Below are 18,135 nucleotides of genomic sequence, written 5' to 3'. Positions count from 1 at the left end.
TCCACCTCCAAAATCACTAACAGCCACAATTTATTGAATAATTACTATGTTCAGGAGCTGTGAGTAATACATACTTTTTTTTTTTTTTACCCTCATTTACTCCTCAACAGACCGGAGTTAAATAAGGCACCTTTCTCTCCCTCCACATGCCCGATGCACACACCCATAGTGTCAGTGCAGAATCATACGGTACATATCACTCTTAATTTTCTATTCAGGAACCCAAGAGAACTCCTATATTCCCAAACTCAAAATCATCTCACCCCAGAATGAGCACAGATGCCTTGGGAACCCTCACCAATATTCAACTGAACAAAGTACACACCAAAGAGAAAACACCTTGGCCACAACCAGGACTTTGGTAATAAAGAAGTCCATGAGTAGTCTATTTCATTGAACCAATACCAAATTTAAAAAGCTACCCACTCAATTCCCAACTTTGTCAAGGCCTCAGGAGAAAACAGACTATTTACAAAAAAACAATAAAGGTACAGCATCTGCTGATGATAATCTCTGGAGAAAAGTAAGAAGCAAACCTACTGCATTCATGAAATCATCATTCTTGAAGAGTATTCTCAGCAAGTGGCCCAGCATACACTCTGGATCAGCTCGACCTACCAAAAGAAGAGGGGAGGAACAAACAAAGGAATGAGTAAGTCATCCCAGTCAAGCAACTCAGACCTCTGGAAAGGCACCTGGGTTGTTTAAGTACTATTAAAAGGCCAGCAAAAATTAACAGAAACAAAGAAAAGATTCTTTTGATGAATCAGATTTAATAAGGAACATTCTTTAAAATTAAAAATGACAATAAAAAATTTGAGACACTGCTCTCTAACCTTCCCATATCCCAGCATATTGCCTACACATCAATGCTGAATTAAATAAATAAGCACTAGACCCAGACCAGTATCAGTAAGAGTATACAAGGTCTACAAAAGAATCATAAAGGCGCCTAAGAGAATGAAAACCCATGACTTCCCAGACAAAGAAAGGAAGGAAGCACAGCTTCTTTTGATGAGTGGCCTGGAGAAGATAGGCTCCAAGTCCAATCTCTCAACTATAATGCCAACAGCAGCAGAGATGTGTCCTCAAACCTGTAATGACACTCCAGGTTTGGGGGACAGGGGGAATCCCACCAAGCAATCACCAATTCTAGAGATAAAATAAACCTGGTCATCTTAACTTCTGAGCTCCTGGGGAAAGAAAGGAGGCCAGGAACCTAGGATTTACTCAACACACAGCCTAAATGTAAAAGAATTAGTTAATGGTTGGGAAAATTACTGGTTTGCTTTTAAAACAGATATCATCTATTTAATTTTCCTTTCAGAGTGGCAAATTTAGTCAAAGGATACAATTTAGGATGAAGAAAAGATATAAGCTGCTGATATAAAGTTTTTACCAAGCTGTAATTAATATCCCAAAGTAATTCACAAAAACAGAAGTTAGAGAATGGTACCATAAAAACAAACGTGGACCTCAGATTACTTAACTTTCTCTCTTTATAAAAGATGAAACTGTGACCCTTGTTTTTATTAACAGAAATTATGCCTAATGACAAATATGACTTAACATAAGTTAGGAAGGAAAAAAACTGTCTTTAAATTTCTACTGAAAAAAGGCATTCTTCTCTCCCTTCTTCCTCGTTATCATTTTATCCTTTCCAAGGCAATGTCACTAAGCATGATCATCTCTTTAATTCTTTTCACAATCTCATGAATTAACTTAATTTCTTTTCACTTTCCTACTATTTCATGCTCTGATTGCCTTACTGAAGATGTGAGTTCAATAGCCATTCTCAAAGTCACAAGTGGGGATGTCTAGGACAAGAGCAGCAGGTAACATCACATAAACAACTGGACACTCAATCTGAAATGCTTAGCTTACTTACATTTGGGAATAAAAGTCTAAGAAACAGAAATAAACCCTGGAACATTTGGGTGGATATACAATGTTCTTATTTTTATAAGTCCCACTCATTCTCACTATCTCTCCACATACAAAATCTCAGACTCTTCTCTCCAAAAAGGACTCCTGGTTTTACAAAGAGAAAATGTATATGCAGTGTGGGCCCACACGACATAAGCTTTGCCCACTGGTAATCTACCTTAGAGAGAACATAAAATAGCAGTCTCAAGTCCCATACAGTTCTGTATTACAGCAAATTCCATGCCAAAGCAGGCTGGTTTGTCATGGCTCTAATTAAATTAGCCCAAAAGAAAACCACATTAACATGAGATGGCATATTTTAGCTGTTGGAACACTAAAGTAGACATCAAGAAATCCATTCATTCATTATTCAAGGTTCCAAGCATCAATTTCATAACTAAAAGCAAGGCACTGAATGCATTCTCAACCACATCTCCCCGTTAGTAAAAGGATAATTATTGTTGTTAGAAAAATGAAGGCACAGAGGATAACATCTTTTGGTTTAAAAGTCAGAAAGAGAGAACATATTTCTCTTTTTACATCTTTGTAATCGTATCAGCTGAGTCAATAAGGTATATCTATATAATTCAGTTCCTTTAAGTTAGCTTCTAGTAATAGTAATCTTCCATTTAATAGGTAAATATTAAAAGTATTTCCATTTTTCCAGGAATTTATTTTTCCTCTCTGCCCCCACCTTGAGCAATATTTTAACAAATAAATTCTATTTCAATTGAAAAATATTCCTTATATTAAGCAGTTTTCTTTTGTAAGAAAATTAGAGCCAGGCTTAAGAGAACACAGTCTCACCAGGATGTCGATCATCAAATGGGTCTGGATCCCCCTTACGATATTCTTCAGTTTCTTTTTCAATCAATTCAGACATCCTAGCACAAAGAGAAGACAGGGTCAATTCTAGACAAGCATACAAAAAAAATGTATCACTACCTACAATAGTCAATTAAACAATCAAGGTACAAAATAAAAGCAAAAAATTAGAAAAAGGGTATTTTCCTAACAAACATAAAGATCTAAACAACTATCTCATAAAACAATTTCCACTCCCAAATTCATTCTTCTTTCCAACTCTCCTGTCTCAAAAAATAGCACTATCCCCTCAGAAGCCAAAAACAAGGAGTCATCATTAAAACCTTCCTTTTTCTCCCCATCCCCCACAGCAATAATTCCTATAAGCTCTACCTACAAAATATCTCCTGACTTCAATCATTTCCTTAAATCTTGACCATTCCTACCCTTGTCCAGACCACCTTTATCAACTTCTGGACTACCCGCAATAGGCTTTTCCCTGGTCTCCTTGTTTCTTGCTTCCATGCTTGACCTGACACAATACACCTCCAACTTTCAATGACTTACCCTCAACTTAAATAAACCCAAGCACTACAAGGTTTACAGTAACCTGGTTTTTGTCTGCATCTATGACCACTTCTTGTACTCCTCCACCCCTCCTTTATTAAGCTACAGTCACATGGCCTTCCCTGCTCTTCAGAGTCCAAACTCGTAACTGCTTCAGGACCTTTCTAGGTGCTGTTACCTCAGCCTATAACATTCTTCCACCCACCCAGGTTCCCACCCCTGCCCTAAGCAACCACTCACCTACTTTTTCTCACTAAAGATTAGTTTTGCCTGTTCTACAATTTCATATAAATGAAATCACATATACTCTTTTTTTTTAAATTTATTTTATTTATTTATTTACTTTTGGCTGCGTTGGGTCTTCGTTGCTGCGTGCGGGCTTTCTCTAGTTGCAGCGAGCGGGGGCTACTCTTCGTTGTGGTGCGTGGGCTTCTCTTGCTGCGGAGCACGGGCTCTAGGCATGCGGGCTTCAGTAGTTGTGGCTCGTGGGCTCTAGAGCGCAGGCTCAGTAGTTGTGGCGCACAGGCTTAGTTGCTCCACGGCATGTGGGATCTTCCCGGAACAGGGATGGAACCCGTGTCCCCTGCATTGGCAAGCGGATTCTTAACCACTGCACGACCAGGGAAGCTCCACATATACTCTTTTTATGTTTGACTTCTTTCACTCAGCACGTTGAGTCATCCATGTTGTTGCATGTTATCAACTGTTCTTTTTTATTCACACATTTTTTTTTGAAATAAGAAAAATCACTTTCTGAGTACCCTAAGGACTGACATTTTAACCTATTATAATGACAATCAAATAAAAGGCTTTCATGCTCTCCAGTATCTAGGATGCTCTATCCTAACTCAAATTTTCCTGCATGCTTTATTTCCACAAAACCATACTTTCTAGTCTTAAGGGTTAAGCTCCCTGCAAAAATTCTTGCCCACTCTGGTATATTTTTCCCCATCAAGCCTCAAAAGTATTTCTACCTTTTCTACCTTTCCCCCTAAACTCTGAAAACTCTCTTTGCCACAAAGGATGATCACACAAAATATATTTTAAATTACATATTATAAGATCTACTAGTATCTTCAGTGGAAACTAAGCAATATAGCACAGCAGAAGTTAAAAACATGGATTCTGGAGCCAGATGGCCAGTGTTCAAATCATATCTCTTCCCCTGTTTGTGACTTCGGTCAAGTTATTTAACCTCTCTGCGCCTAATCTGTAAAATGAGGATAACAGTCCTTATCTTACAGACTTTCCCTGAAGTTAAAGTTAATATATGTAGTCTGCTTAAAACAGAACTTAAGTCAGAGCTATTTAGGTGGTGTTCCTATGGAAACTGGGAATCAATAACAAATAGAAAACAAATTAATCTAAGGTAGATATTGATGCAATGGGGCAGGAGGGAGCCTTCTGGAGGTAGTACTCAAGTTCTATAATTTGATCTAGGTGATGATTTTATAAGCAAACAATCCATCCCTCAGTATCCACAGGGAATTGGTTCCAGGACCTCCCAGGGATACTAAAATCCTCTAATGCTCAAGTCCTTTGTATAAAATGGCATAGTACAGTTGGCCCTCCACATCCACAGATTCAAGCAACCGTGGGTCGACTATAAATTATATCTCAATAATATAAAAAAAAAACCCACAAAACCTGGGTTAAGCTCATACAGCTTGGCGCAATGCCAGTCCTTTTTCACAGAATTAAGTCAAAGGCTTGATTATAATAAATAAAACAACATAAAAAATAAAAAGTCAATCAAGTTATAGAGTTGTACATTTTTCTTAGGAAAATAGCCAAAAGATCATTTAAAAAAATAGTCAGTAAAGGAGTAGGTAAGCCTGAAATTCATTTGCTTTTCATGGAATACACCAAAACACCCAAACTGAAGCCAGTTTGCAGGGTGAGAGGGATGACAGATGTGAAGGTAATTTAGGAAATAGCCAGTGAACTAACAGACCCACAATTTGAAGGATGGTAAGAGTTTTGCCCCTATCTAAAATAAACTATACTTTGAATTCATCCTACTGTCTCTTAAAGTCCCAGTCTAACCTTAAAGATCTTTTTAAGATCTTGCTCCATATAACTTTATCTTCCATTCCTACCTTATATTCACCCTCCACTTTGGTGGGGCCCATTTCCTCACTGCCACAAAAACATGCCCCAGTTCATTCGCCCCTAGATACATTTTTCAGTCACATTTGAACTTTTCCTAGAAAACCTTGTCTCTGCTTTCAATCAAGGTATATTCTACCAACTTTCAAGTCCTTGTTCCAAGGAACCTTTACCACATCCTACACTGGAAAGCCCACTGGAATTGGAGTTAAAACCCAGTATTTCAACCTTAGCTTTCTACTGCCTGGCTATAGTCTTTTGGGTTTTTTTGTTTTGTTTTTTTGTTTGTTTTGGCCACGTTGGGTCTTTGTTGCTGCGCGCAGGCTTTCTCTAGCTGCGGCAAGCAGGGGGGTACTCTTTGTTGTGGTGCGCGGGCTTCTCGTTGCGGTGGCTCCTCTCTTGTTGTGGAGCACGGGCTTTAGGTGCGCGGGCTTCAGTAGTCGCAGCACACGGGCCCTAGAGCACAGGCTCAGTAGTTGTGGTGCATGGGTTTAGTTGCTCTGCAGCATGTGGGATCCTCCCAGACCTGGGATCGAACCCATGTCCCCTGCATTGCAGGCGGATTCTTAACCACTGCACCACCAGGGAAGTCCTATAGTCTTTTGCAAGCAGCTCAGAGGATGGCTATCTTTTAACAATGTAGCTCTCATACCTTTAGTGACAAATGAAGAAGCTGAGGTTCAGAGCAGTGTCTCCTACAGTTCTGACACACAAAAGGTCCTCAAACATTTGTTGAATGAATAGAAGAAACGGACTCATTCAAATTCTTTCCATTCTCCTAACCCCTAGAATATTTACAAACCACACTGCCAATCTAGCACTTCATTATATACCATTTTGTACTACTATGCATTTTTTGGAACCATTAGTTGCCTCCCAGATGGTTATCTCCTTGAAGATAGGGTCCCTCCATTTAGGCTCTGCACTGCTGAATACCATAGCATAATGAAAAAGTTCAGGGTCAAATATGATAATTAATATGAAATAATCCTGAAAATAAAGTTTTTTAGTTTTTGGTTTTTTTTGGCCTCACCACGCAGCTTGCAGGATCCCTGCCCAGGGATTGAATACGGGCCCTGTATTCAATTAGCACCGAGTCCTAACCACTGGACCGCCAGGGAATTCCCGAAAATAAAGTATTAAAAAATACTTTATATTTTATTTTTTTTGAGCAATTAAATGAATCTACCACTAACACTATCATCCCCATTTATGACTCTCTCCTCCTTTCAAAGGTACATCAATCATAATCCACACACGTTAAATGCACAATACTTAAGATTCTTAAATTCATTGTGGCTGCACTTCAAGTAGCTTGTGATTAATAGTTCTTAATCTCCAATGCCTCTACAAATGAAAATCCACTTTCCACCAGTCAGCAATAAACCTTTCCCTAAAAGAAAAACTGTACTTTCACATGTTCCCTACCTATCAAGAGCAATTATGAACAAAGCATTTATCCCTGTTTAAACTTTCATAAGATCATAGTTCTCTTTATCCCTAGAAAACAGATCATTGCATAAACAAAGTTTTTTTTCTCTGCTATGATATCACAGATTAGATGTTAAAGAACCCCATGTTCCAGAGGCTTCCTGCTTAGAAAAACCATGGGCATCCCAACCCAGCCTTTTTTTTTTCACTTTCTCTTCTTCCTTAACACATTCATTCAACAAAATTATGTCCCACACAGTTTACTATGTACCAAGCATTGGGCAAGTCAGTGTCTGAGGAAACACAAGGAGACACCAATAAAAATGAGTAGTACCTGACTTCAAAAAAAACTTACAATTTAGTGAGGAGACACATGTAAAAAGATAATTATAATACAAGTAGTAATTAAAATGGGTGGAAGACTTTTTTAAATTGAAGTATAGCTGATTTACAATGTTGTGTTAATTACTGCTGTACAGCAAAGTGATTCAGTTATATATATATATACATACATATACATACATTTTTTTCAAATACTCTTTTCCATTATGGTTTATCACAGGATATTAAATATAATTCTCTGTGCTATACAGTAGGACCTGGTTGTTTATCCATTCTATATATAAAAGATTACATCTGCTAGCCCCAACCTCCCACTGCATCCCTCCCCCAACCCCCTTGGCAACCACCAGTCTGTTCTCTATGTCCATGATTCCATTTCTGTTTCACAGATAGGTTCATTTGTGTCATATTTCAGATTTCACATATAAGTGATATCATATGGTATTTACAAACATGATTCTTGAACTGCTTCCTGAAAGGACTAGAGCTTGCCAGGCAGATATACCAAGGAAAGGCATTTCAGGCCAAAGAAACAGCAAGTGTAAAGGCACACAGACACTGGAAAATATGGTTCTATTCCTCTCTGAAGAACAACACTATGAGGCAGAAAAAGGAGGTACAGACTAAATCATAAATGGCCTCATAGGCCACTCTAAATTACATTTCATTCTGAAGGAAAAGGGTGCCAGGGAAGAATTATGAGCTGAGGTATGACAATCAGATTTGTGTATGAAAAAGATAAATCTTTCAGCAAAGGGGATGATATATTAGAAGAGGGTAAACTGCAGACAGAGGGATAATGCACACTGCCTAATGAGCCAGTCAAGACATGATCAATACCTAATAAAGGAAGTGGGAATGGGGAAGAAGAGGAAGCAGAAACCCTCAGGGCTTGGTGACTAAGTTGTGCTAGTAAAGGAATACACTAGGGAGAATGATTTTCAGTTTTTAGTTTATAACTATTTACACCAAGGCAGAGAGTACAAAAGCACAAGCTGTGAATGAAGACGGAGGTAGGATGAAGGTGATAAGCTCTACTTTGAACACAGTATGTTTCAGGTGTCTGTGGAATAACCAGGTTAAACATGTGTACACCCATCAGCTGAGAAATGGGTCTGAAATTTTTAAAAAGAAGGGTCTGAAGTGAAAATAGAAATTTGAAAGTTAACATGAGAATAATTTTTTAAATCATGGACAGAGATGAAACTATCTAGGTAGAATACTTAGGGTGAAGAGAGAAGAGAACCACAAACAAAACCTTGGCGCTAAAACACTGGCAGGAGAAGAACCTAGGAAAGAGAATGACAACAAAAGGGCCTGAGAGGAAAGGGAAGAAATTTTAAAAGGTTCAAGAAGTAGAGAGATAAAAGACTAGTTCTGACAGAGAAAAAAATGGATTGAGAATTCATGAAGTGAGCCTTCCTTCCTTCCTCCTTTCTTTCCTTCCTTCTTTCCTTCTGTCTTTCTGTCTCTCTCTCTCTTTCCCTCCCTCTCTCCCTTCCTTCCTTCCTTCCTCTCTCTCACTTTGCTTCATCTGGGCAGCCAGAAATTATTTTGCTCTGAGAAGTGAGAATAAACTAGAGGAAGTGAAAAGAGAAGAAAGAGAATTACTGAAGGCCCAGTCTGTTCTCTTGAGAAACTATTTAATGGCCTACGTTATGCCAACGCTTATGCAGGGTCTGAATGAGTGTTGTAAGGTCAGACCCAATGACCCCATTGATTTTCTGGCAGAGTATCTTTTCCAAGAACAATCCTGAAATGCAGTGAAACTTTAAAGATCTCGTGTCATATACTTTTACAGAGCTGGAGATGAGTTTAACATTGTAATTTGAAAAATTGCTTTAAAAATGCTTTTCTAGTTTTGGGGAAATTTTTTTCTTCCTGCAAACAAATATTTTATTAAGTAGAATCATTAAAAAAAACTTCTATGGAAAAAAAAACAAAAAGAATTCACAAAGTGAAAATGTTCTATACCATTCTCCAACTTTTTTTTTTTTTTTGGCCACGCCGTGTGGCTTGCAGGATCTTAGCTCCCCAACCAGGGATTGAACCTGGGCCCACGACAGTGGACTGCCAGGGAATTCCCAATTTTTCCTTTTTAAAAAAAAAAAACAACTTAATTGTTCATACCTGGTAAGGATAGGTACCATGTCCTGCCCACTGCCATGTTCCTTTTCCCACTGCTCCAGCAGGGTAGTGAGCTCAGCTTTGGAGTCCACATGTACCGCTACTGTAGTCATGACTTGGCCTAAGGAAGCAAAAAAAAAAAAAAAACCACACACACACAAATGAACACAGGCAAATAAACTTGACATACTTCCTATGAAAAGAAAAGTGAGGAGGGAGGAAAAAAGGGATGAGCAAGCAAGGGAAGTAACTAAAAGCATGGGAAATTTAACCCTTGGACCCTGTAGATAATTCTATTTGTGGTACAGTGGGAAACCCAGGATTGGGAGCCTGGATACTCATCAAATCATGACAAACAAGTCTTTTCATCTCTCTCAACCTCAGTTTGCTAGACTGTCAAATGAGACAGGGTACTGGATCAAAATCATGATTCTTAACCTTTCTAGGATCAGGAATTCCTGGGAATCAGACAAAACCTATGGTTCCTTTCTCCCCTCAGAAACACACATACAGCTATCCCTGCTTTTCAGAGAAGTTCGCTTTATGCCACTTCATTTTTATGAAAGAACTACATTAGTATCTGTTTTTGTTAACCCAAAGAAATCTGAAGAGGACTTCTGCTTTTATGAAAAAAGGCGAAAAGCAAAAACAGCGTTGTTTGCTTTGCAGCGAGCCATTATAAAGGCAGTGTGCACCCCAAGCAGTGAGAGTGGCCCCGCCAAGCTCCTTCCATGGGAACTACACTCAGCATCAAGCTGCTACAGCTTTGAACTGTGCCTGTGAGCATCTGTGCTTTATCTCAATTTCTGTGCATCCGTGAGCAAGATGTGTCCTAAGGTAATTGCCTCTTCAAGTCATTTCAGCTTACGAAAGGTTTCACAAGAACACTCTACAACCTGTACCTATACACCACATGTATAATAATCCCAAGTCTAGAACTCTGAGGTCCAAACCTTTGAGGTTTTTTTTTTTTAAATACAGAATACAGCAAAAACTACTCCCAGAAATATTTTGCTCTTGTAAGTCTTCAGGGAAAGTTCTATGAAAGATAAGCAACATATTCCTGTTAATTCTTAACAACAGATCAAGAACTGAAGTGGATATCATTACCAACATGAAAGCTGAGAAAGAATATTATAAACCCATTCATCCTTCAGCCTTCCTAATCTGTCTCACAGCTGATCTTCTGGAAGGAGGATAAGAGGCTGGAGAAAGGCAGAAAAAGTTGCTGGGTTGAGTGATCAGCCCAGGGGTACAGAAGGACAGGGAGGTGAGACAGGCTCTGAAGGAGCTGCATGTGACATCCACACGGGGAAGAGAGGTTTATAAGGGACTCCAAAAGGAATAAATGAGACCCAACCGTTTAGATGGTTTACAGATCAACTTCTTTGCCAAAGCAGTCTTAGGATCAAAATGTGAAATCCTGCCATGCAAAATGTGTATTTTCACAGAAATAGCAACTGTTCTGTAAAAAGTTTCAGTCCACAAAGGCATTACTAGCTCATCTAGAATTATTGTTCACTCTTCTACCACAAGACCAAAAGAAATATATTTACCACCAACTCTCTAAATTTTAGACATTTATGTTTTAATCAAGTTGACGCAATTCTAATAGTAGATAGTGATTCATGTCACCTGAGCTACCCCTTACTCCAAAGAACAAATATTTCCAAAAAAGAAAAAAAAAAAAGTTAAAATGCTTTTCTACAAAGAATCCACATTTTCAGTCTTTCTAGCCAAAGATATACTACAGATGTGACCAACTAATACAGATTTCTGACCTTAACTTGAGAAGAACTAGGCTGTATTTCTGACTGCAATCTACTAACTATATATGCATTTTTTAAAATAAATTTAATAGGAATAATTATAGATTTGTAAAAAAAAAAAAAAAAGTTGCAAAGATAGTAGGGAGAATTCCCATATACCCCTCACTCAGTTCAGGTTCCCCTAATGTTACCTTATTTTATAGTGACATGGTGTCAAAATTAAGAAACCAAAAACTGGTATATTATCTTAACTAAACTCCAGACTTGATTCAGATTTCACCAGTTTTTCCATTCACGTCCTTTTTCTGTTCCAATATCTCATCCAGGCTACTACATGACGTTTAGTTGTCATGTCTCCCTAGTGTCCTCTGGTCTCTGACAGTTTTTGAGTTTTTCCTCATTTTTATGACCTTGCCAATCTGGAGGAGTATTAGCCAGGGTGTAGAGAGGGGCAATAATTTAACCAATTTTTTTCAACAGTAAAATTTTATGCTAAGGTAAAAGACCTAGAGACTGGGCAAAGTAGTATATGTGGTAACAGCAAAATTAATCTCTTAAGACACATCCTAAAAGTGCAGGGGAGAGATGGCTTTACTGGTGCATTCTACCAAACATTTAAAGAATTAAGATCAATCCTCAAATTCTTCCAAAAATTGAAGAGGAGAGACACTTCCTAATTTATTACATAAAGCCAGCATTACCCTGACACCAAAGACAGATAAAAACATCACAAGAAAACTATAGACCAACATCTTTTATGAAAATAGATGCAAAAATCCTTAACAAAATACTAGAAAGATGAATGCAGCAGCATATTAAGAGGATTAGATATCATGACCAAGTGGGATTTAACCCAGGAATACAAGGGTGGTTTGACATATGAAAATCAATTAAAGTAATACAATACATTAACAAAATGAAGGGATAAAAATAATCATGTGATTGATAGGGAAAAAGCATCTGACAAAATCCAACACCCTTTTGTGATAAAAACACTCAATAAACTGGGAACAGAAGAGAGCTTCCTCAATACGGTAAAGGGCATTAATTATAAAAACCAACAGCTAACATTATACTCAATAGTGAAAGACCGAAAGCTTTCCCCCTAAAATCAGAAATAAGACAAAGATGCCTGCTTTCACCACTTAAACACTGTACTGGAGTTCTAGCCAGAGCAATTAGACAAGAAAAATAAAAGCCATCCAAGTTGGAAAGGAAGAAGTAAAATTATCTTTATTCACAGATGACATGACCCTATATATAGTAAAGCCTAAAGAATCTACAAATAAAAACTATAGTTAATAAACAAGTTAGCAAAGTTACAGGATACAAGATTAACATGCAAAAATTAGTTGTATTGCTATGTACAAGCAATAAACAATCCAATATGAAATTAAGAAAACAATTTCACTTAAAATAGCACTAAAAAGAATAAAATGCTAAGGAATCAATTTAAGCCAAAAAGGCACAAGGCTTCCACAAGGAAAACTACAAAACACTGCTAGAATAAATCAGAGAAGACCTAAATAAATGGAAAGACATCCTGTGTTCATGGATTAGAAGACTTAATATTGTTAAGAAGGCAATACTCTCCAAAGTGGTCAACCGTCAGTACAATCCCTACCAAAATCCTAATGACCTTTCTTGCATTAGTGCAAACATCAATCCTAAATTTATATGTAATTGCAAGGGATCCTGAATAACCAAAACAATCTTGAAAAAGAAGAAAGTTAGAGAATTCACACTTCTGACTTCAAAACTACAAAGTACGATCATCAACACAGTATGGTACTGTCATAAGGAAAGACATAGATACCAATGCAAAAGAATTGAGAGTCCAGAAATAAAATCTCACATTTATGGTCAATTGATATTCAACAAGTGGGCCAAAACCAGTCAACAGGGAAAGAATTTATTGAAAGACCATTAGACCATTACTAGAAAGACCAATATTTTCAACAAATTGTGCTGAGACAACTGGATATCCACATATAAAGGAATGAAGTCGGACCCTTGCCTCACACCATATACAAAAACTACCTCAAAATGAATCAAAGACTTAAATAGAAGAGCTTAAACTATAAAACTCTTAGAGGTAAATCTTAATGACTTTGAAATTGGCAAGGGATTTTCATTTGACATCAAAAGTATAAGCAACAGGGCTTCCCTGGTGGCGCAGTGGTTGAGAGTCTGCCTGCCAATGCAGGGGACACGGGTTCGAGCCCTGGTCTGGGAGGATCCCACATGCAGCGGAGCAGCTGGGCCCGTGAGCCACAATTGCTGAGCCTGCGCGTCTGGAGCCTGTGCTCCACAACAAGAGAGGCCGCAATGGTGAGAGGCCCGCGCACCGCGATGAAGAGTGGCCCCTGCTTGCCGCAACTAGAGAAAGCCCTCACACAGAAGTGGAGACCCAACACAGCCAAAAATAAATAAATAAAATTAAAAAAAAAAAAAGTATAAGCAACAAGGGAATAGATAAATTGGACCTCAACATTTAAAACTTTTGTGCGTCAAAGTACATTATCAAGAAAGTGAAAAGACAACCCACAGAATGGAAGAAAATCTTTGCAAATCATATATCTGATAAGGATCTAGTATCCATAATATATAAAGAACTCCTACAACTCAACAATGACAAAAAAACCTGATTCAAAAATGGGCAAAGGACTTGAACAGACATTTCTCCAACGAAGATATACAAATGGCCAACAAGTACATGAAAAGATGTTCAACATCATTAGCCATTAGGAAGATGAAAAACAACACCACAATGAGATACCAATCATACGACTAGGATAACCAAAAGCAAAAAATTAGAAAATAAGCACTGGCAAGGGTGTGGAGAAACTAGAATGTACACTGCTGATAGGAATGTAAAATGGTACAGCAGCTATAGAAAACAGTTTGGTGGCTCCTCAAAAAGTTTAAAAAAAAAAAGTTAAACATAGAATTACCGTATGACCCAGCAGTTCCACTCCAAGTTATACACCCAAAATAATTGAAAACAGATATTCAAACACTTGTACACAAATGTTCAAAGCACATTCACAAGAGCCAAAAGGTGGAAACAACCCCAAATGTTCACCAACAGATAAATGGATAAACAAAATGTAGTTATATTCATACAATGCAGTATTATTCAGCCGTAGAAAGGAATGGAGTACTGAGACATGTTACAGCTGTGGATGAACCTTTAAAACAATATGCCAGGCGAAAAATGTCAGACACAAAAGGTCACATAGTCTATGATTTTATTTATATGAAACATTCAGAATAGGCAAATCCATATACAGAAAGCTACCTAGTGGTTGCCAGGGACTTGGGGGAGGGGGAAATAGTGAGTGACTACTTAATGAATATAGGGTTTCCTTTTGGGGTAATGAAAATGTCTTGGAACTAAAAGAGGTGATGGTTGTACAACACTGTTAATCTACTAAATGCAACTGAATTGTGCACTTTAAAATGGTTAATTGTTAATTTATGGTATGTCAATTTTACCACAATTTTTTTAAATGGGGGGAAAAAAGGCCCAGGACGGAATGCCTCTTGGATAACTTAAGCAATCAGCCTAGTAGAGCTTATAAAGGCAAATTTAAAAGAAATACTACCTCTAACAAAGGTCAACTCAAGGGCATTAAAATAGTAAAATTTTAGAGTTCAATTTAGAAACACACATGTACTTCTGGTATCATTTTCAAAATTTCCAATTAACTATGCCTAAAAATAATTCTAACTTTGGGAATATTCACTTGCCCAGGGAAAATATAAACTTAAACTAAAATAATAATATCAGTGATAATTCATTTTACTCTCAATGAAAGATTAACAAAATGCAAAAGGTGCAGTCATCTTGTTACAGACAAGACAGTGAAGGTACATTACTCAATTCACCATGTTCCAAAGTGAGTTCTTTAAGTGGTATGCAGAATTTATGGCCTAATAGTGATACAATAGTTACCAATTACTGAATATCTGTATGAGATAGACACGTGGTTAAGTAATCTATTTACATTATTCTGAATTTTCACAACCACCCTGCCCTTATTTTACAGATGAGGAAAAGGGCTCAGAGAGGTCCCCAAGACCACTCAATTGGTACTTGGTAGAAAAGGGGTTCAAGCATTCAAATCCCAACTCTGCCAACATACCTGTGAGATCTTGGTCAAGTTATTTAACTTCTCCAAATCTCAATTTCCTTATCTGTAAAATGGAAATAGTTGTTGCAAGGGTTAAATGATAATACTGTCCATACAATGGAATAATATAAAGCCCTACAAAAAATATGTAGAGGGAATTCCCTGATGGTCCAGTGGTTAGGACTTGGCGCTCTCACTGCTGGGGCCCCGGGTTCGATCCCTGGTAGGGGAGCTAAGATCCCGCAAGCCACACAATGCGGCCAAAAAAAAGTCTTTATCCTGAAGGATGCCTGCCAAAGTATTTAGGGGTGCTGTGTCTGCAACTTATTTTCAAATGGTTCCACGAAATAAATATATACCACATCTACCTACTAAGAGAAAACATGGCAAAATATTAATAACAAGTGTTGAATCTAGATGGATAAATAAGTATTCATTTTACTATCCTTTCGAATTTTTTTCTAATTAAAAAGTAGGAGATGGGCTTCCCTGGTGGCACAGTGGTTAAGAATCCGCCTACCAATGCAGGGAACCCAGGTTCAAGCCCTGGTCCAGGAAGATCCCACATGCTGCGGAGCAACTAAGCCCATGCACCACAATTACTGAGCCCGAGTGCCACAACTACTGAAGCCCGCGCACCTAGAGCCCATGCTCTGCAACAAGAGAAGCCACTGCAATGAGAAGCCCACGCACCGCAACAAAGAGTAGCTCCCCCTTGCTGCAACTAGAGAAAGCCCACGCGCAGCCACAAAGACCCAACCCAGCCAAAAATAAATAAAGTAGGAGAAAACTAATAAGAATTTCCTTTCCTAATTTGGACCAACTCTCAGTACACTGTCAAGTGAGAAAAACAAAGAACACTCTTTGCTTTTGTGTGTGTGTGTGTGTGTGTGTGTGTGTGTCCCTGCAAGAATATATAAGAAACGGATAATAACTATTACTTTTGTGGCAAGTAACTGATCTTCTGAAGAATAAAGATAGAAGAAAGGTTTTTTTCACTATATGTTACTATCCTAGCTCTACCATTTTTCCACTATTTTGTTACCTTTTGTAACTTTTGAGTTAATCCATAAAATCTGTTCTCTTCTAATACACAATACTATATGGCCTATTCAGCAAAAACTATCCCAAAGCCTAAAAAAAAGTTCACGTTAAGGATTCCCATAAGGTTACAATTCTGAAACAAATGCCTGTAAGCACTCCTCTTTTTAAAAAAAGAAAAAAACCCAAGTCTGGAGCTTCAAGTAAAATTTACCTAATAATTAGTATAACATATTAGATCATGTATAACAATACTCTATTACTGTCCATGACCATGACAGAAACAACACTGGTAACAAACCAACTTCGATCACTTCAAACCAACATGTGGTTCATTCCACCAGATTCCTCCTCGATAAAGTTTAACTACTGTACAGCAGATAACATAGTAAAACATTGTGCTCTCCAACTACTCAAGAGATGTTGAGCATAAAAGGATTTCCTTCATAGTTCCCAAATTCTGTATCTATTATTTCCTTTACATCCAAAATATATCACCACTCGAAAAATGGATAATAAGTGTAATATACAAAACCCAAATCTTGACAGCGTCAAGAAGAATAACAAATCGATTCCTAAAGAGTCTAATTATACAAGCTTACAAAAACCTTAAAAGTAAACTGAGACAAGAAGATTACAGGACAACACTGCCAATGAACCTCTCACTCTGTACATTAACAAAGCGTTTAGAACAGGAAGATGCTGTTAATAATTAAAACTTGTAGACTAATTAAAAGGCTTCATTGAAAAGACACAGTAAGGAAAAACTGAGGCCAACGTGACACAGTCAATGACGAGTCATCTAGGACTCAAAAAGAACTACTACAAACACTCCAAAACTACTTCTTCAGCACAAGCAAAAGCCAAGCGCTAACAGTGCAATAAGAGGAAGTGAGACGCAAACCGTCTAGGAAGAGGGAGCTAAGCAAATGCCTGACATCCAGTTAAAAACGACTGTAACCCCCGGAAATAGGATCCCGGGAAGCTTGGCGGGCACTCCAAGGTTTGGCTCTAAGCTGCAGGACCCGGACACCTCTCCTTCCACCCATCTCCACCACCATGGGGGCGGGGGGGGGGGTGGGAGGAGTGCCCAGAGAGCCCGCCCCCCCCTCGCCCGACCAAGAGCCGGGCGGATGCAAGGGGAGGTGGCACGAGACCGAGGGAGGAGAGAGCCAGCCCAGGTGACTGGAACTAGGGGCGGAGACACAGTATGGGAAGGGGGCCGCCATACGACATGAAAGATGGAGCCACCCACCCCGACCCCAGGCCCGTACGGAACGAAGTCTGGGAGAACTGGGAGGAAAAAAGTGATGAGAGGAATGAGAGGCGCCCCTCCCCAGGATAGGGGCGGGCACACCCCTGCACCCCAATCCGGGCGGAAGAGTTACTCTTGGGAAGCTTCTTCTGCGGACTGGAGGAAGAACGTGGAGGCCCCGCCCCCGAGCCAAGAATCTGGAGGATGAAAAGTCCTGTCAGGCTCCGGACCAAGCGTCTCGGGAGGCCCGGCCCGCCCCCTCCCAGCCGGCGGCCCAGGCAGGTGCCGCCCCTCCCCCAGCCCAGCGCCCACTCTCCCGTCCGACCGACCATGCGCCCTGTCTCCTCGCGCCCCTCCCGCAGAGCCGTCTCCCTCCCTTCCCGACTCACCTTCCTGGGCGGCTCCGCCGCTCCCCCCTGACCCCGCCAGCGGCCACAGCTCACACACGCCGTCTCAGGTCCCGCACTCTCTCCCCCTCACTCACACACAACGCGACCGCGACTCCGGAGCGGCCCACATATTATGCGTCACTCGTTCGCTACGTATGCTGCGCGCGCGCGTCCCCCGACTTGGCGCGAGGCTTGCTGGCAGGAGGCGGGAGGAGAACGCGAGGGCGAGCGGAGGAATA

General features: G+C 39.4%; 1 protein-coding gene across 7 annotated transcripts in view; it reads right to left on the bottom strand.

The window, feature by feature from the left end:
• Positions 1–18,047, bottom strand: part of DCAF1 (DDB1 and CUL4 associated factor 1) — an 82,790-nt gene extending 64,743 nt beyond the window's left edge. For 2 of the 7 annotated variants that reach the window (XR_014232809.1, XM_082348138.1), the window contains exons 1-4: positions 17,897–18,047; positions 9,310–9,427; positions 2,734–2,810; positions 541–614 (exon numbers count right to left, since the gene is read on the bottom strand). Coding sequence is in view for 6 of the 7 variants with exons in the window: in XM_082348138.1 (XP_082204264.1) it covers positions 541–614; positions 2,734–2,810; positions 9,310–9,419 (261 nt within the window). In the remaining variant the exon portion in view is untranslated. Of the gene's footprint in view, positions 1–540; positions 615–2,733; positions 2,811–3,640; positions 3,881–9,309; positions 9,428–15,223; positions 15,276–17,896 lie in introns of those variants that run through there. The other 5 variants (XM_082348134.1, XM_082348139.1, XM_082348135.1 and 2 more) reach the window with 4 other exon arrangements.
• Positions 18,048–18,135: the final 88 nt, after the last annotated feature.

This window comes from Balaenoptera borealis, assembly GCF_965194805.1.
Source record: "Balaenoptera borealis genome assembly, chromosome: 12".
Lineage (NCBI taxonomy): Eukaryota > Metazoa > Chordata > Mammalia > Artiodactyla > Balaenopteridae > Balaenoptera > Balaenoptera borealis.
The sequence above is the reverse complement of the archived record's forward strand: the minus strand, read 5'-3'. Positions and strand labels throughout refer to the sequence as shown.